Below are 19,852 nucleotides of genomic sequence, written 5' to 3' on the forward strand. Positions count from 1 at the left end.
AAATTCTTTAATCTCCAGAGAGATCCCAGACAAATCGCCCAACACATTCAGCCAATGTGAATTACACTTCCACAGCCTAGGTCCCTGTCTGAGCACTCCCAGGCACAAGTCAATCTGCACCAGAGAGTGGTCAGACAGCGACCGAGGATGATAGACAACATCTTTAACCAATGGCAGCATAGCATCATTAACAAGGGCCATATCAATACGCGATAACGAGTGGTGTGTGGCTGATCTACACGAAAATTCCAGCTTATCAGGGTTACGCAATCTCCATACATCATGCATCCCTACTTCACACATAATATCTCTGAGAGCCCTACTCCCCGGTAACCCACCTGCTCCTTCCACCCGACATCTATCCAGGGAATCATTTAGCGTGCAATTAAAGTCCCCAACCAATAGCCACGGCAACCCAGGAAAGTCCGCCACAAAGTCCATAACCTCTCTCATCAATGGGGAAGCAAATGGTGGGGGCACATACACGGAAACAAGCACCATCTGCATTCCATCCACCTTGCACACAACACACACATACCTGCCATCAGCATCCACACAGTCCTGCAAATGTTCATACCTAATGCTACTATGCACAATCATGCTTACACCTCTAGAGTGAGAGGAATGAGTTGAATGTAACGCATGGATCACCCAATTTTTACTCATCCAGTGTAGATTATCTCCAGTCAGATGCGTTTCCTGAAGGCAACATATCGCCGGCTGAAACCGCCCTAAGTATTGAAAAACACACTGTCTCTTCCGTGCATCTGCCATCCCTCTCACGTTCCAACTTAAAACTCTAATCACCTGCGACATGGTAAAACTTCAGACCATACTTGAATCCCCTACCCCACTCAGACTTCCTCTGCGCACAGTACAAGACCACAACCCTTCCCCCCAACTGCCCCCCCACCCACCCATCCCCCTCCCACCCTCCCATCCCCCTCCCACCCTCTCATAACCAGTTCACTGTAACTAGGGAAAGCTATCCCTTTGATATCAACCCCACACATTAAAACAGGGCAATCCAAGAGCACTTTGCCCCTCAGCATATAACCATCAAAACATATTTTAACACAGTTCCTCAGGTAGAGAATCCTCCCCACATCTGAGAAAAACATTTTCCTCCCTTATCTACCAACTCCCTCCACAGGATCTACCCAATGGTAGCATTACACAATACACTCCTTAACTGGTGCAACCTGTATAGCAACATTAGAGTGCAAATGCAAATAAAAATTAAACATAAGAGACTTTATCTTGGCCTCCTTCAAGTATTCTGGGCCCCACTTCTCAGTTGTCGCTCGTGGACGTCCAGCCACTGCGCCGCCTCCTCTGGATCTTCAAAAAATCTGGTGGATCCCAGTGCTACAACACGCAGTTTAGCAGGAAACAACATAGCATATTGAACTTGTAGATTTCTCAACCTTTTCTTTATGTCCATAAATCTGCTCCTCCTCCGTTGTACTTCGTTGGAATAGTCCGGAAATATGGATACTTTCACCCCATTCAGGACCATCTCCTCACTGTCCCTTGATTGCCGCAGGATAGTGTCCCGGTCTTTAAAATGCAGGATCTTCGCCAGTATAGGCCGAGGTGGTCTGCCTGGCGGAAGCGGCCTCATGGGGACTCTGTGCGCCCGCTCCACCGCATATAGGGACGACAGACCTTTCTCATGAAATAACTGATACAACCATTTCTCCACAAACTCTGTAGCATTGTCTCCCTCCGTTTTTTCTGGCACTCCAACAATCCTCAGGTTGTTCCTTCTGGACCTGTTCTCCAGATCGTCTGTTTTAGCATATAAAGCAGCTATGTCCTTAGCAGTTGTTTTAGCCGCCATTTGTAGAGGCCGAACCTCATCTTCAATAGTAGACACCCTCTTCTCCAATTCAGAGGTGCGCTCAGATATCTTATGGAGGTCGTGCCTAATTATAGAGACATCCGACCTCAGGCTACCAACTTGAACAGAGAGCACCTTCAGGGTACTGTTACAGCTGGCCACAGCTGCCATAATGTCCTTTAACGTGGGCTCTTCACTAGCCGCATCTTTGAGGCCTACCACGCTGGGGCCTGGGCGTGCAGGGTTCAGTGGGGGCCACTCCGCCGCATCCAGGGCCTCCCCCTCAATGGATCCATCCTCTTGGTCAGAGGAGTCGTGCACATCAGCCTCCTTCTCCTCTGCCCAGTCACCCACACCGCTATCAGCACGCACAAACTTGCTCAGCTTTGCGGCCGCACTCTGGCTCAGCTTAGACTGTAGGGCCGGCCCCTCTTCCTCCTCGGCGCCATGCTGGCTCACCTCCGGCCTGTCACATCGCGGCCCTTTGCTGGATTTTCGCGGCATGTCGGAGCTCTCAGAATCACCCCCGCACTCTCCGGTCTCCTCTCCCCCACCAGGTAAGAAAAACTAGTCGAAACGGACGTTGCCACCACAAAAATATCAGGATACCGACAGGAGCTGCGAGCGGTGCGTCTTACTCCATGCGCTCTCAGGCCACGCCCCCATTATCCCCATGCATTCTGAATAGAGAGCAATACGTTTAGGATGCATCAGGATGTCTTCAGTTCAGTCTTTTTTACTTTTCAGGACGGAGATAATACCGCAGCATGCTACGGTTTTATCTCCGGCCCAAAAAACTGAACACTTGCCTGAATGGTGGATCCGGCATTTTTTTCCCATAGGAATATATTAGAGCCGGATCCGGCATTCAAATTGCTGCATTGACGGATCAGGTATTCCGGTCTGCGCATGCGCAGACCTTTAAAAATGTGGAAAAAAAAAATACCGGATCCGTTTTGCCTGATGACACCGGAATAACGGATCCGGTATTGGAATGCATTTTTCTGACTGATTAGGATCCTAATCAGTCTGAAAAATGCCTGATCAGTCAGAAAAAATGACATGCGTTTGCATACAGTTCAGGCAACGGAACTGCCTGCCAGAATCAAACAACGCAAATGTGAAAGTACCCTAAGGGTACTTTCACACTAGCGGCAGGACGGATCCGACAGGGTGAACAGCCTGTCGGATCCGTCCTGCTGCAATTTCGCCATGTCGCCGGACTTCCGCTCCGTCCCCATTGACGATAATGGGGACGAGGGGCGGAGCTCCGGCGCGGTGAGAGGCCGCTGGACTAAAATTACTGCATGTCCGACTTTTTAGTACGGTGGCCTCTCACCGCGCACTGCCGTGCTACGCCGGAGATCCGCCCCCGTCCCCATTATAGTCCGGTGGCACAGCGAAATAGCGGCAGGACGGATCCGACAGGGTGGACAGCCTGTCGGATCCGTCCTGCCGCTAGTGTGAAAGTAGCCTAAATTGCACACATTACTAAGGACTAAAGCTGACACTTTGCTACAGTTGCAACAAAATAAACACAAATCTCCATCAGTCCTGAGTTGTTTGTTACAATGTATCAGTGCAGGTAAAATTAATCAAGCTGTATATCTCATAAAGCATTGACTAGTAGCAAACTAAAGTATTAGGTCAGGGGAGGTTTTCAGCAACTGGATGTAATCAAAACTTTTCCTCCTTCACTGACAGCCAGCAGAGATATTCAAATTGGTAAAAATTGAAACACAAAAAGGTGCATTAGAATGTTACAGAAAATGTTAGATCCCTCACAGATGTGTGCCCATGTCGTCATTACTGGTGGAACAAATTAACCCTATAAATATCATAACTAGTAATGATTGTCAGAGTTTGTACCCTGAGGTTGTGGGACACATACTGTGTGGGATGTCTAAAGCCTGTACTAGACCGGCAGATCAGCAAGCCATTTTGGGAGGGAAGGGTTCCTAGTGGAGGAGACCGCTGCAATTACATGCAGCGATTTCCTCCACAGCTATGCCATCACTCCTCCCGATACTGTCTAGCGGTTTGCCAGCAGCAGATCGCTATTAGACAGCACGATCTTAAACATGCTTAAAAATCTAAACTGCCCGATGAACGATCATTTGCTCATTCATCGGGCAATCAGCGGCAGTATTACACTGCAAGATGATGGCTAACGACCATTCACGTGAACGCTCATTAGTGATTATCGGCCTAAATATCAGCCAGCGTAATACAGCCTAAAGCCTTCTCTCCTCATACACACACAGTTCCCAGTCTTATAACTCTATATCACTCTCTACTTCCCAGCTGGTTACTACGGGACAAGGACATGCAGCTGCGAACAACCTACAAAGGCTTCGCCGAGGCGACCAATGCTTACTTTGACCAACTTGTCCCCAAAGTGGTCAGACATCAGGTAAGGTTAATGGCTGAAAACACATTCTTCACTTTAGGCTGGGTCTACATGTGCAGGTTCTTTGATGTGGGTTTTGAAGCCAAAGCCAAGAGAGGATCATAAATGAAGGACCTGTATAAAGGAAAGAGTCTTTTTTTCCTCTTTTGAATCCACTCCTTGCTTTGGCTTCAAAAGCTGCATAAAAAACTTGAATGAAACCTCCATGCAGTGAGTTTGGGTTTCATGGGTCTTTTTGATAGCTTTTTTATTACAATTTTCGGAGGAATTATTGTTAAATTTATGGCGCTCACCTTGCAGGTTGCAGTATGTGATGTTGGCCGATTGGGGTTGGCCAATTTGCTATGTTTTGGGGCAGAATGCCATATACAATATGCTCCATACAAGCTTACATGACTGCATACTGGCCCCCTCTTTCCCTGACGTCAGTGAAGTAAACATAAGAACCTGTCATCCTCCGCATTTATGGGCTGTAAGATGGCGGTGACCACTTCATCTGGCTGCTCCTTGGTAGCTTCCGTTGTACTCAAGTGCTGAATGGTAAATGGACGGAGCCAGGGCAAGAGCAGATCCAGGCAGCAGAACCCCCTGTATCTGTGCATGCATGAGCCGCGTCCATTTGCGTTTCAGCACCTGGGCAGAATAGAAGGTTCCCAGGAGCAACCAAAGGAAGCGGTTGCTGACTTTTTCGAGCCCATGGAGACGGAGGATAATTCTTTATTGAAATGTATTATAACTATCCATTGACATACACCCTAATAGCCCCTGCCTCTGTAGGACCTAATAGGCTTATGTATATGGCAGGCATGGAGGCCAATGTTAGACCTCTGCCTGCTATAGCAATATGTGGGCACCCTGTGAACGTATCAAAGTGGTTGCTGGTGGGGATGTCAGTCACCCTTGAAACCCCTTAGATGTCACGGTTGCTTATATCACTGCATCTAAGGGATTGAAAGCCAAAACAAGCTTATATTTGATCCCAGCCATCGCTTTAGGACCCAGGCTGTCTGTTGGGCCCCCTGTGAGCTCTGTATCAGAAAAGCAAAGAAGAGAAAGTGTGTGTGTTCGCCCAATAAGAAAAGGGGTATCCAGAATGGTCCTTTGATCAAGCTAAAAGAGAAAAAACAGTGTCCCGTAACAGAAGTTAAATTTTTCTTCCATTTGTTAAAACCTTTTAGTGTTCACTACATCATACAGAACTGAGTTGAATAAAATCTGAGACTCTTTTTATGATTGTCTTCTGGTTTTGAGACAGGACTTTTTATCAAATTATAAAAAATGGAAATGATGTTTAATGTTAGTCCAAAATGGGCTTCAAGGGGCACTTTTATTAAGGCGTTTTAGACGCCTGACTTAACCCCTATACCTGGCGGTGGATCCGCTGGAGTTATGAAGAGGAGCCAGGCTCTACATAACATCGGTGGATCTACCACCGCTTTTAAATGTAAGACGGCTGCCTTGCTGTATTACACTTAGACCATTTTCTACGCCTAAGGCTAGGTCTACACGACGACATTTGTCGCGCGACATTTTGTTGCACCAATGTCGCGCGACAATTTTTATAATGGCAGTCTATGGTGTCGCACTGCAACAAGCGACATGCTGCGACTGCGACGCGACAGTCGCAGAAAATCCATTCAAGATGGATTTTTCTGCGACTGTCGCGTCGCAGTCGTAACATGTCGCATGTTGCAGTGCGACACCACAGACTGCCATTATAAAAATTGTCGCGCGACATTGGTGCAACAAAATGTCGCGCGACAACTGTTGCGCGACTTTTTGTCGAGCGACAAATGTCGTGTAGACCTAGCCTAAAACAGATGTAGAAATTGGTTAATGAGACAGACCTTCCCTTCCTCGCCTATGCCACTCCCGCTTTTTTAGACCTGACGAGAGCTGGGAGAAGTCACAGAATGTGTCACAAAGGACCTTATTTCTGTTTCATAAATGACCCCCCCCCCCCCCCCCAAGTTTTTATAACCGATCCTTATACAAAGTGCTGGCGACTTTCTATACCGAAGTGGTTAATAGTTGTAGTTGTTCACCTTCATGTCTTCTTGGAATGGTGGGGGCTTCTTTACATCTATAACTTTAGTGGGAAAGCATCTATAGAATCATACATCTTCACAGGTCAGGGCTGCTACAGAATATGTATTAGTTGCATGAATTTAAGTCATGGCTTTGTTATAACTGCAGTATACCAGAGGTGGCGCAATCATCGCAGTGCAAGTGGAGAATGAGTACGGGTCCTATGCCAAGGATGCCAACTACATGGAATTCATAAAGACAGTAAGTGCATCCTCCTACTGCTATAGTGCTCAGATTTACAGCTTCTAATTCTGTATGTGAGCTGTAAGTGATTATTAAAGGGGCTTTCCTGTTTCATGCAAATCAAGTCTAATCCCTTTAATTACATTTCACTTCCTCTCCATTTTCAAGTCAGTGAGAGTACTCTAGTCCTGCTCTCATCCGAGATGTGGATAGAATTGTATCCGGTCTAGACAATGCTCTGCGAGTGAAATATATCAGCAGCAGCTGCACAGCATCTCTCTGCTACTTTGCTGCAATGTACCAGTCTGGGATCTAGACGATTTTGCTCACAGAGCATTCGCTAGACTGGAAGCAACTGTATTTACTCTCATCTGAGGACAGGACTAGTTATACATAGCACTACGTACGGCCTCTTTCATGCATCAGTGAATCGCGGACATGTGCTGTCCATGATGTCCACGACTTCTCACGTATCCATTGACTTTATACGTTGGTTCATGTTGATGCCACAGAAGCAGGTCCTAACACGCACATTATAGTCTATTGGTTTGTAAAAAAACATTGACACAACATGGATGCCGTCCATGGTTTTCACGGACCACTGATAGGAGATGGTCTGGAAATTAATTATCAGCCTAGCAGTGTACGTGGAATACGGATGACACATGGAAGGCAAAAATGGACACACGGATGAACCACCGACCATCATGTCAAGGATGTCACGGACACGAACGTGTGAAAGAGGCCTGAGTTTTATTTATGTAAAACCAGAAAACCACTTTAAGGGAGAGCAGTGGGGAGCATGAAAGTGTCTGGCGTGTTCCCTTTTTCCCTCCTTTCACCCTTTTATTCCTTTTGTATTTTATGTATATGGAATGGGAGATTAACCCTTTAGATCTTTGCATAGACAAATCTCATAATTCCTGCCCAGTGTTAGGCCCCTTTCACACGGGCGAGAATTCCGTGCGGGTGCAATGCGTGAGGTGAACGCATTGCACCCGCACTGAATCTGGACCCATTCACTTCAATGGGGCTGTGTACATGAACAGTGATTTTCACGCATCACTTGCGTGAGCGCGAAAATCGCAGCAAGCTCTATAGTGTGCGTTTTTTCACGCAACACAGGCCCTATAGAAGTGAATGGGGCTGCGTGAAAATCGCAAGCATCCGCAAGCAATTGCGGATGCAGTGCGATTTTTCACGCATGGTTGCTAGGAGACTATCGGGATGGGGACCCGATCTTTATTATTTTCCCTTATAACATGGTTATAAGGGAAAATAATAGCATTCGTTAGTAAAATAGTGATTGAGAGGTTAAAAAATTAAAAACAATTAATAAACTCACCTTAATCCATTTGAACGCTCAGCCTGGAATGTCTTCTTTCTTTTTTAATAAAAAGGACCTGTGGTGACATCACTGCGCTCATCACATGGTCCATCACCATGGTGATGGACCATGTGATGAGCGCAGTGACGTCATCAAAGGTCCTTTAGCCAGGTCCTGAAGAAAGTAGAAAGAAGAGGAGATCCGCTACATGATCAAGTGGATGGGGTGAGTTGAATTTGTTTATTATTTTCAATCCCTCAATGGACATTTTACTAAGCATTCTGTATTCAGAATGCTATTATTTTCCCTTACAACCATGTTATAAGGGAAAATAATAAAATCTACACAACACCGATCCCAAACCTGAACTTCTATGAAGAAGTCCAGGTTCGGGTCTGGGTACCAAACATGCCGATTTTTCTCACACATGTGCAAAACTCATTAAAACACTTTGCACTCGCGCATTTTCCCGCAACGCACCCGCATCTTGTCACGCCCGTGTGAAAGAGGCCTTAGTGTATTCATAACGGCGGCATCCAGTGCGTATAGGTGGATGGGCTTTCACTTTATTGTAAATGTACAGACAGAAGTCATTTGTGGTTTATTTTTTTTACTGTTTTGTACACATTGTCGCTAATAAAAAATAAAAGGTTTCCAACAACCCTATGCATCATGAAAAAAAAAACTCAGCAAAAATGATTTTGGTAAAAATGATAAAATAAATGTTAGTCATGTTAAACCACCACATGCTCAGAATCACTAAAAAGTGTCTGGTCACTCAGATGCAAAATACTATGGTCATTAAGGGGTTAATATGAATCTTATTGCATTGTCGCTCCAGGCTCTTCTACGTTGTGGGATTGTGGAAATGTTACTGACATCTGATAATAAAGATGGGATCAGCTCAGGCAGTATGGAAGGAGGTAGGTCCACCACAGTCATCACCAACTAATAAGGTCAGACTTTTCAATTGTTCTGCTTCCATGTAAAGGGGTTCTCTGGGGCTTTGACTAAATGCTAACTTTTCTACAACCTGTGGAAGGAAGATCCTTTCACCACTACTTACCATCCCGCAATCTGGGCTGTGCTCATGTGCTGTCAGATGTGCTCCTTGTCTTCCTGTTGAACTGCATGATGCGCCTGCAGCTGAACAGGAAGACAAAGGAGCATATCCATCCATTCAGCCAGCACGTGAGCACAGCCCAGATTGCGGGATGGTAAGAAGTGGTGAAAGGATCTTCCTTCCACAGGTTGTATGAAAGCCAGAATTTAGTCAAAGCCCCCAGAACCCCTTTAAGGAGAGGACTTAAAGTGAGCTTTCAAGGTGTTTTAAAATCGCCAGTTTCTACAATCCCTGTGACCTCAATGTTGCCCAGTGGGGGAAGAGTCAGGGGACGAGTACGAGACATCCAAAATGAGAAGTTCTTGGAGATTCCAAAAATCACCTTAGACTTCTTTCCCCTATAGGGGAACATTGAGGGTTTTCTTCGCCTTTAGGTCCTTTCCTCCATTCTCTGAATTATTCCTGCTTGTAGAGGGAGACATTTGGGTACGAGGTATATACTAAGGAATTACTAATATAGTAGAAATCATTGGACTCTTCAGCTGTTGTGAAGCTACAATTCCCAGGTGCAGGTTGCCATGCATACTAGGAGTAGTAGTTTTGGAGAGGAATGTGTAGATGCATTTCTCAGTCTTGACCTTTTGATTATGGCTAAACAGCAAATGGTATGTGCACAACATAAGATTACAATGGGTTACTCGTGACCTACAAGTTGCCACAACACGACAGTTGGCAGAAATCCAAATCTACATTCACTGTCATTTCTGATCTTATAGGGAATCTGTCACCTGGTTTGACCATATTAAGCTCCCACCATTGCCATGTGTAATACATTACCTTCTCTCCTGCAGTGGTTTTCTTTCTTATATTCATGCTTTCATTTTGCTAAAAAAAAAAGTGATCTTTGTATTATGCAAATAAACCCTGAAGGTGCCCAGAGGGGCGTTATTCTTCACCCTCTGAGCCCAGTAACGCCCCCCTGCATTGCCTAGCTTGCCTTAGTTTATAGCCCAAGCACGCCCCCTCGCTATGTAGTATCGTCCCACAGTCTAGTTTAACGGCGCTGCCCCCTCTGCTACGTCAGCTAATTCATTCAAGCCACGCACCTGGAATCTTCACTTCATCCGGCAGAAATTTTGCGCAGGCACAGTACCGCCTACTGCCTGTGCGATCCAACTGCTCCTGAGAGCTTAATATGGTCAAACCAGGTGACAGATTCCCTTTAATGTCGCCACGTAGCCCTAGGCTGGCATTAACATTGTTTTTTTCCTGCACAGTGCTGGCCACCATTAATTTTCAGAAGATTGAGCCCATCCTCTTCACGTATTTAGAATCCATTCAGGTAAGGCCTAAGTATGATTCCCATTTATTACTGACCGCAGATCGTCTCTATGGAGCAAATACTAATATTCCGTAAACATGGCAGTAAGGACGTAAACTGACTTCAGAACATTTACTCAGCACTTTACAACAGCGAGCGAGGGTCAACTGCTGGCCAATGCCGGCCAGTCGGTGGTCATATATAAAGCATGTATTACTCTATATGTTATGATATATCTCCCCTAACATCTCTTACATACTTGCTTTCCCCATAAAATAGCAATTCTTGAACATCTTTTCTTAGAACTTTGCCTTGCACAATTCCTCTGTTATTTAACCTGAAATTTAAATTTTTTGTAGTCCGTAGGCAAAACAGTGACAAATGGGGTACAACTAGACAATCATTACTGCTTATTAACCAATCACCATGGCCCCTATAAAGCTGAGCAAAACGAAGGAGCTAGTGTATTTTTATAAAGCAATATTACATGTAATAAAGCGAGGGAAGGTTGTGCTGCCTACGGACTACAGGAAATGAAAATTTCAGGTAAATATTTTTTTCTTTTTTCTGGTTGTTCTGCGGCAGCACAGTCACGAATGGGACTTACAAAGCAGTGTTCAAGTGGGTGGGACAGAAGACCCCATTCAAATATTCTATGGCAAAAAGAGGCCTATATCATAAGAATGTCCAGCCTTTGATCCTTCTTCAAGGGTAAAAAAAATGTTGACCGTTTGGCAGTGTTGCAAAAGTTTTCCAGTGGCATGTGGCCCAGTTCAGCCCAGGACATGGCAGTGGAGCAGGTAGAGTGGCTGGCTAAACTGGTAGTAGTTCTCACTACATCTCTTGATCCACCAAACTAGTAGCATTGCTTGCTCTCTGGCCCTTATTGGGTCCTTGATGCTGAAGAAACAGGGCCTCAGATTCTCTGAAGATATCTGGCCGTTCGATATATATTACGACTGCTCCTCTGAATCTAGGGAGTGCCATTCCTCCTGCTCCTGGCCTTGTGGATTCGCTGAGATAAGGTCCCTTGTACTGTATGTAGGGATCCTGTACTTCAGTAATCCGCCGTGCAGAGGTGATGACAACTATCAAGAAAATCTTGAAAAGGTTGAATCTGAGAGAAGAATTTTCTGATGTTTTAGAGTCTATTCACACGTCCGTTGTTTCTTTCCTGATCTGTTCCGTTTTTTGCAGAACAGATCTGGACCAGATCTGGACCCATTCATTTTCAATGGGTCCTGAAAAAAAATCAGACATTGTGCTGTGCGATTTTTTTCAGGACCCATTGAAAATAAATGGGGCGAGATCTGTTCCGCAAAAAACGGAACAGATCAGGAAAGAAACAACGGACATGTGAATGGACCCTTAAACTGACGGTTAGCACTACATACAACCGGAAGAAGGTACGGGCCATGAAATGCTGGACTGAGATTCTTTAAAGGGGTTCTGCAGTTCTTTTTAACTTCACACCAACATATAGTAGTTCCAACAAAGTAACTACTGTGTGTATCAGAATACATTTACCACACCAACAAGAAAATGATCAATACACAATTGATCCAAATATACCGTATATATTTTATTAATTTATCTCGAATAATATTAAAAAGTCAGTAGCAGCGGCATACATATACAAATTGACCTGTGTTGCCTCCTATATATAGTCCATTTCCCCACAAATTAAATAGAGAAGTATCCAAAAGTGCCTAGTGCAAAACCTATAATACAAATTTCATTAGGGGATAACAATCAAAACTCCTACAATAAATAACATTTAAAGTGCCTAGTGCAATATATACTAAGCAACGTTCATTAGGGAATAGATAATAGAAAATTATACCGACCAGTGTGGCTCAGAACCGGACGTGCGTTTCGCATTTCGCTTCCTGAGGGGATCATGGTGTGGTGGTTCCTTATAACTGATGATCTAAACTCTTAATAGATCATCAGCATCTGATCAGCAGGGGTCCGACTCCCGGAACCCCCGCCGATCAGCTGTTTGAGAAGGCAGCAGCACTCCTAGAATCCCTGGCCTGGGCGGGCTAAGCTCCATTCAAGTGAATGTAGCCTAAAGCTCCTTGCAGCCTCTCTATTGAAATGAACCATTTTGGTAAATAGGCTTGACTGAAGAAACATTTAGTGGCTGCGAGGGGAAGGTTGGAAGTGAGCTATGGCTAGCCTGACAACCCTAGATCTTTCAGGCTGAATGACAACCTCTTCTTATGCCACGTTTTGTGGACCCAGTCTGTCTACATGTACACCCGAGTTGCAGGCAGAGTCAACTGTAGTGAGGACTTTTCTGAGGCTGGGAACTGAGAAATTTGCCACGTAGCAGATGCCTGGTTTTAGCCACCCTTGGTGAGTTGAAGGATACATCAAAAGGTTTCTTATCTAGGCTCTTGCGACATCTGTTCCAAGGAGTGTATGTTGTCTTGGAGAAAGTGGACATGAGATGTGGCCCATAGTATTACATCTATGATGAAGATAGGAGATCCAGCATTTTCATGACATAGGAAATGGACACTTTGGGGTGAGGGAAGATGTGACTCGTCCACTTCATGATTGGGTCTCTCCTCTCTAAAGACATTATCGTTTCCTGATGAGAGTTTATGATGATATCAGGTATTTCTGCTCCTGCGGTGGGACTCCTTGTAATTGATCACGGAGCCATTTTCTTGTAACAGCTGCAAAGCCATCAGAAGCTGTTGTTTGGAGGATGCCTTTCCCTGCATCTACGTATGGTATGTCAGCCACACCTTGCACCCTCAGGGAGCGTGACAGAAACTATGCACTTTTGGCAATCCCATGAGATGTAATGTGTTCAGAAACAAGTTTCCCTCCAAAACACATGACTGATCAAATACAGTAGCCTCATTTAGAATTTTCCATTCAAGTGAACAGAGCTTAGCCCTGCCCAGGCCATTGAAACTAGTCGTCACTGGGCCTGCGGTAAACAGCGAGAAGGCCGCGGCGCTACTGCCAGCTCCGCTGCCTTCTCAAACAGCTGATCGGCAGGGGTCCTGGGTGTTGGACCCCCGCCAATCAGATGCTGATGATCTATCCAGAGGAATGATCATCAGTTTAAAAAAAACTGCAGAACCCCTTTAACAATCCCTGGAGATGCTGAAGTACTGGATTCTTGATTGCATTGGGGAGGGGGGGGATTCTCTGAACCTTCTTTATTCACTAGGTGTTGTTTACAATATCACAAAAAAAAATAGTAAAAGAAACCTACTTCGATAGAATGTTTGAAGACCAAATGGATCATCAAATCATCCACTTCACCGTGCATTCAAAGTCCACCATGCCCTCAGCTTGGCATATAGGCAATTCACAAGCGTTCAGAGCAGAATACAGCCCTATGCATTGTGCCATCATCACGTAGCTGAGTTAATGAGTAGCTGTCCCCACTCCTGACATGACTGTTTTATTATCTACTTGCATTCCCCATGCAATAATAATTCTGAAGCATCTATCCGTAATGACTTTATGTTGTGCAATTCCTGTATTATTCCTGCTAGAAGTTTACAGATAAATTGCCAGCAGTCTGCCGTAAGGTACTGCTGGGTGTTACCAGTATCAGGTGTGTCTGACTGTCCAATTAGTGCTGCCAGTGGCAGAACATACAGGGACACGCCCCCAACTGGTAAGAACCATCTGGACTTTTACTGCAAGTTGCTGACAATTCATTCACAAACTTCTAGTAGAAATTACAGAGGAACGGTACATAGAGTGATCAGAATAGATGCTCCAGAGTGATTACATTGGGGATGCAAGTAATTACTAAGACATATCAGGAGAGGTGAGAGGTCCTCTTTAAATACTTTATTGCATGCTCTTCTATACCATTGTGATCATTGATCATTACTGCTTATTAAGCTGTCTCTGTCCAGTTGTACCTAGGGGCTTTACCCCATTCGTGACTGTGCTGCCGTTGGACGTCCAAGACACTTGGATTATAATTTTGAGTGTTTCTTCCTTTTTTAGGTGGGTGTGTCTCCACACTGTCTGACATTTTTAACCAGTGCTGACAGTATCCTATGGTGTAGGGCAGGGATGGGCAAACTGCGTCTCTCCAGCTGTTGTAAAACTACAACTCCCAGTATGCCCAGTCTGCCTACAGCTATCCGCCTACAGCAGGGCTTGATGGGATTTGTAGTTTTACAACAGCTCGAGAGCCGCAGTTTGCCCATCACTGGGTAGGGGAACATCCTCTGTTCAGGGAAATGGAAATACACAGTGATCAACTTATTTATTAATTTCTAGAAGGAATAACAGAGGAACAGCAAAATGCAGAGTATACATGCTCCAGGGTCTTTTTTTTTCTTTTTTATGGAAAACGCATACTGTCACAAGGAGTGACTGGTCGTCTTTTTAAAATTCAGTCACGGACCAACTTGTCTGTACATCTAGTGCGGTGTAACCGTCTATACATGACCGTACACGGAAAACCTTCACACAATTGGTCTACTGGGTCGAAAAATGTTCTTGGGGATCAAGACCATTGAGGGTGTATGTCTCAGACGTCTTCTGAAAAATGTTGTGAATCCATTAACAGTCAGTGGGAGTAGATGGTAAGGAGTCCTTTCCATTGTGGTGCTGGTAACAACAGGCTGAACAGAGCTTTTTGCTGGTTTCTCTTGAAACCTACATAAGTAGGACAGTACATTAGCTACTCCCTCCCCATTGATTTAGGTTCTCTCTCCCTTGCAGGGTAACAAGCCGGTGATGGTGATGGAATATTGGACCGGATGGTTTGACCACTGGGGAGGGGATCATCATGTATTTGATGTTGACCGTAAGTTATTACTCATGAAGAACCAATGATTGATCAGTTTGCAAACTTCTGAGTCTGTCAATTCCATTTTTTACCTTCTCAGAGATGGTTTCCACTGTGTCCGATGTGCTGACTAAAGGAGCATCTATTAATCTCTACATGTTTCATGGAGGCACCAACTTCGGTTTCATGAACGGAGCTCTCCACTTCCATGAATACCGCTCAGATGTCACCAGTTACGGTAAGGATCTGGTGCAGGAGGCAATGACATTCCCAGCAAGAATGTGAATATATGACACTTTGCAATATCTTCTCCCTGCCTGATGGATCACTGCAAATTTAAGGCAACTTCCAGCACTCCAGTTGATGCAAAACTACAACTCCCAGCATGCACTTGCTTGGATGTTCTCAAAAATCCCTTGGAAGTGAATAAAGCAAACTGGGTGTCCGGTTTCACAATTACTGGAGTGCCAAAGGTTGCTGAACTAAATATAGAGAAAAACTAGATTTCTCGCCCATTTCCTTGGGGGACACAGGTAACCATGGGCATAGCTCAACTCCCTAGGAGGCGTGACACTAAGTGAAAACTGTTAAGCCCCTCCTCCACAGCTATACCCTCAGCCTGGAGAGAGAGACTGCCAGTTTTTTGCTTAGTGTCCAAGGAGGCAAGACACTCCCTGCTCCGGAAGGCTGTTTTTTCTCCTTAATTTTTATTTTTGATTTTTAATATTCACAGGGACAACAGAGACGCCTGACCTCTCTGTTTCTCCCGGGGTCGAGCTGCGCCAGTGCCGGTCATCCGCACTGCTGCCTCCCCCACAGAAGACAAGGAGGACCAGGGCAGCCCAGCTCCCCTGCAACTCGCCAGCATAAGGGTCGCCCACACATCAAGCCCCTCTCCAGCTTCCTGCCACTGCGGTGCCAGTAGCCGAAGGGGCGAGCCTGCTGGAATAGACAGAGGGTGAAGACTTCAGGATGGTGAAAGTGGCAGTTCCAGCCTCCCCCCCCCCCGGACTTCGCTTTGGCCACCTGTTTTATCCCTCCAGGGCCTCCTCACCTTCTCAGACCGCCCCTCCAGGAGGGCATACAGACCGGATCCTGGGACATCACAGGCGCCCTACTACAGGCCAAGAGCCTTTACTTAAGGGGCATCCAGGCTAGGTTCGCCTCTCATTTACATTGCTCTGCATGCCAGGCCCCAGGGTCCACCACTTGCTGTGCCGCCCCCTGTTTCCTCGGATCCACCTGACTGGGCAAGATCCCTGTCCCAGGCAGTGGAAAGCCTTACTCATGTTGTGGGCCGCCTTGTAGACACGCAGCCTGCTACATTCCTTGTCGTACCCTCCAGGTCCGCTGCTTCTGCCGACCTGTCGGGGTCCCTCGCTCCCAGTGATGCCTCCAGGGCCCGACACCTCCAGAAGCGCTCCAAGGCAGAGTGCGCATCTTCCTCGGATGCGTCCCTATCTCCTCTGCGTGTGCGGACTCAGTCGGGTCACTCCTCCTCACAGGACATGCCCTCTGAGGGAGAATTGGTGGATTCAGATTGGGACATGGACTCGGCATTGCCGTCCAAGCTAGCCTCTGCTGTGGGTCATCTCATCGCTAATATTCGCGATACCTTTAAAATTCACGACGACCCTCCCAGCACTGACAAGGCCGGTGTGTCCTTTTTCCGCCCCAAACAGGCGTCTGCGGTTTTGCCTCTCCACGCCGACTTCTCTTCGGTGGTCTCTAAGGCTTGGGCTCGCCCTGATGCCGTTTTACCCCCCCCCCAAGAAGTTGGATATCTGTTATCCCTTCCTAGGCGTCTCCACCTAAGGTCGACCCTCCCGTGGCCCGCCTGTCTAAAAGCACGGCCATTTTTGTGCGGACGGCTCCTCTCTTCAGTCCACTGAAGACCGTTGCATGGAATCCCTTACAAAAGCCATATTTGCCGCCTCCGGATCAGCCGTCAGACCGATCTTTGCTTCCGCCTGGGCCGGGAAGGCGGTCTCGGAATGGGCTTCCCAACTTGACCAGGAACTTGATTCGGATGTCTTTCTTCAGGACCTCCGTTTTTTAGCCCAGCTCGTTGTTCAGGCAGGGAAATTCATTTGTGAGGCCTCCCTTGATGCGGGTGCCCTCATTGCCCGTTCCTCTGCTCTGGCTGTCTCAGTCAGGAGAGAACTTTGGCTGAAAGTTTGGACGGCGGATGCCGCTTCCAAACAGTCTCTTGCTGGACTTCCCTTTGCGGGTTCCCGTTTATTCGGGACCCACTTGGACGAGATCATTTCTGAAGCCACGAGGGGAAGAGCACCCATCTTTCCCAGGACCAAGGGCGCCACTCGAGGCCGTCCTAAGTTCTCTCTGCGACCGGTCCCTCCTCTAGTTCCTCCCAGGATAGGTGTAAGAAGCCTTTTTTTCGGACTCAACCCTCTTGGCGTAAGTCCCAACCTGCTCGCCCCTCCGCGGCCAAGCAGACCTCCGCCTGACGGGTGGGGGGCCGCCTCCCCCTTTTTTCAGGGACATCTGGCAGGCACACGTCTCCGACGTCTGGGCACTCGAGATTGTGTCATCCAGATACAAAATCGAGTTTGCGTCCCTCCCTCAGGATCGTTTCTTTCGGTCCCGTGCTCCGTGGGACCCAGAGTGTGCCGCCTTCTCCGAAGCCATTCACGCCCTTCTGGACAAGGGAGTTATTACTCCCGTTCCTCCAAAGGACAGATTCAAGGGGTTCTACTCAAACTTCTTTGTGGTTCTCAAAAAGGAAGGCTCGGTGAGACCGATCTTGGACCTCAAACGGTTAAACCGTTTTCTCCCTCTTCGCCGGTTCAGGATGGAGTCCCTCCAATCCGTGGTAGCTTCTCTGAGGAAAGGGGAGTTTGTCATCCAGGATGCTTACCTCCACGTCCCGATCGCTCAGTGCCACCAGTGTTTCCTTCGATTTGCGGTGGGGAACGACCATTATCAATTTTTTGCCCTCCCCTTCGGCCTGGCGACGGCTCCTCGGGTGTTCACCAAGATTCTAGCCCCTGTCCTGGCCTTGCTCCGCTCCAGGGGTGTTTTTCTGCTTCCTTACTTGGACGACCTCCTCATTGAGGCGCCCTCCTTTGACGCTGCCAGCCCTCGTCTTGGAATCACGAACAGAAAATTTGTTCAACGGAAAGATGCCGTCTGGGACAGACACAAACGGCTCGTACCAAATCCAGGGTATGGAGCAACTGCTCCTGAGGATGAGACTGGTCCGGACAAAATGAAGGGAGGACTGCACAGGGGGCGAAGGACCACGTTATCCTGATGGAGGATCAGGAAGGGTGAACGACATGAGTCGCGAGTTCTGACACTCTACTGATAGAAGTAATTGCAACCAAAAAAGTCACCTTATAATGAGACAGGAAGCGCAGCGACACCTGCTGCAAAGTCTCAAACTGTAGGAAAGCCAAAAGTCTCAGCAAAGAAAAACGAACGGGAGACAGCTGTCGCCGCTCGCACCAAGTAGGACTTCCGGGTCCGCTTTGAAGCATTATCTGCCACCCAGCAGGAGAGCCATAGGGTAGAGCGAATTGCCACCAACAGGGCTGACGAGCGATCCATAAACCTGGCCGCGTCCAAAGATGCTTCACAAATATATGCACTGGCATGCGAGAGCTGCAGGGCCACATCTGCAAGTTCCCCTGAGGGGACTCCCGAGTCGAGACCCTGAGATAAATTACTTACCCACTCTCCCATAGCCTTGCTCACCCATGTAGAGGCAAATACTGGCTGCAGCACTGTGCCCACTGCTTCAAAGGCAGATTTTGCAAACGCTTCCAGCTTCTTATCTTTAAAATCAGAAAAAGAAGCCCCATCCACCATTGGCAAGGTAGTATGTTTAGCCAAGCGGGAAACTGGCGGGTCCACTATAGGTGGAGCCGACCATTTCTTAGTCAAATCCTTCGGAAAAGGATAAAGGACGTTCAAGCGTTTTGGTAACATAAAACGTCTATCAGGTTGGGGAAACACTTGTGCGAGCGACTGGACCTTCTAAAGGAAAAGCCTGAGCTGGCAGATGACGGAGCGGGATCTTCAACCTGCAAAGTCTCAATAACTGCCGTAATTAGATTGTCCACCATGGAGGACAGTTTGGACGACTCGCCCTCCGGCGAGACAACATCCTCATCTGACCCTCTCTCCTCCGAACATTCCTCTTCAACTGAGGACACGTTGGAGTGAGACTCTCTAGTAGGAGGAGGAGAGGCCGAGGAAACGGGAGACACAGACACTCTTTTGGGGGAGGATGTTCTGGCCCGTTTTGTGGGATGGCCGCGATGGGCACGCGCCTCATGATCCCTAGAGTCGGACCGGTCAGAGCACTGCCTTGCCGACAAACGCCTCAATATATCCACAGAAGCTTTTGTTGGTATTGGAGACATCCTGTACCACCCTAGACAGGGAACGCCCCCATTCCGGTTCTTCCGTAGGTTGGGCAGCAGGAAGCAACTGGTTCGGGGCCGAGCCACTTGATGGCCGCACATGCAAAGTAGAGGGAGTCTGAGGGGATGGAAATTTAGCACAACATGACGCACAAGCAAAAGGACGCACCAAAGGGACTGCCTGCTTTGGGACCTGGGGTCTGGGCTCAGGCATAGTGACAATCCTGATGCCGAGGAAGAGGGGAAGGTTAGGCCCTGTAAGAAGGGACAAACAGCACTTACCCAGTCTGTGTCCATCCAAACAGCAAGCCAGTCCATCAACGTCCCGCCAGGTGCTTTGAATCCAAAATTAGGCGGAGCCCACTCTCCCTCTGCTCTGCTGCTAGTGTGGGTGGCGGAGCAAACACAAGCCCCGCCCCCAAAATGACACAGGCTCTCAGTGCCTG

The 19,852-nt window shown here is 47.2% G+C and overlaps 1 protein-coding gene across 2 annotated transcripts in view; it reads left to right on the forward strand.

Annotated features, from left to right (window-relative positions):
* Nucleotides 1-19,852, forward strand: part of GLB1L2 (galactosidase beta 1 like 2) — a 68,333-nt gene that overhangs the window by 36,879 nt on the left and 11,602 nt on the right. For both annotated transcript variants that reach the window (XR_006387929.1, XM_044282009.1), the window contains exons 5-10: nt 4,148-4,256; nt 6,450-6,542; nt 8,693-8,774; nt 10,192-10,256; nt 14,952-15,036; nt 15,119-15,256. Coding sequence is in view for 1 of the 2 variants with exons in the window: in XM_044282009.1 (XP_044137944.1) it covers nt 4,148-4,256; nt 6,450-6,542; nt 8,693-8,774; nt 10,192-10,256; nt 14,952-15,036; nt 15,119-15,256 (572 nt within the window). In the remaining variant the exon portion in view is untranslated. The remainder of the gene's footprint in view (nt 1-4,147; nt 4,257-6,449; nt 6,543-8,692; nt 8,775-10,191; nt 10,257-14,951; nt 15,037-15,118; nt 15,257-19,852) is intronic.

Source organism: Bufo gargarizans, chromosome 2 (assembly GCF_014858855.1).
Source record: "Bufo gargarizans isolate SCDJY-AF-19 chromosome 2, ASM1485885v1, whole genome shotgun sequence".
Classification (NCBI taxonomy): Eukaryota; Metazoa; Chordata; class Amphibia; order Anura; family Bufonidae; genus Bufo; species Bufo gargarizans.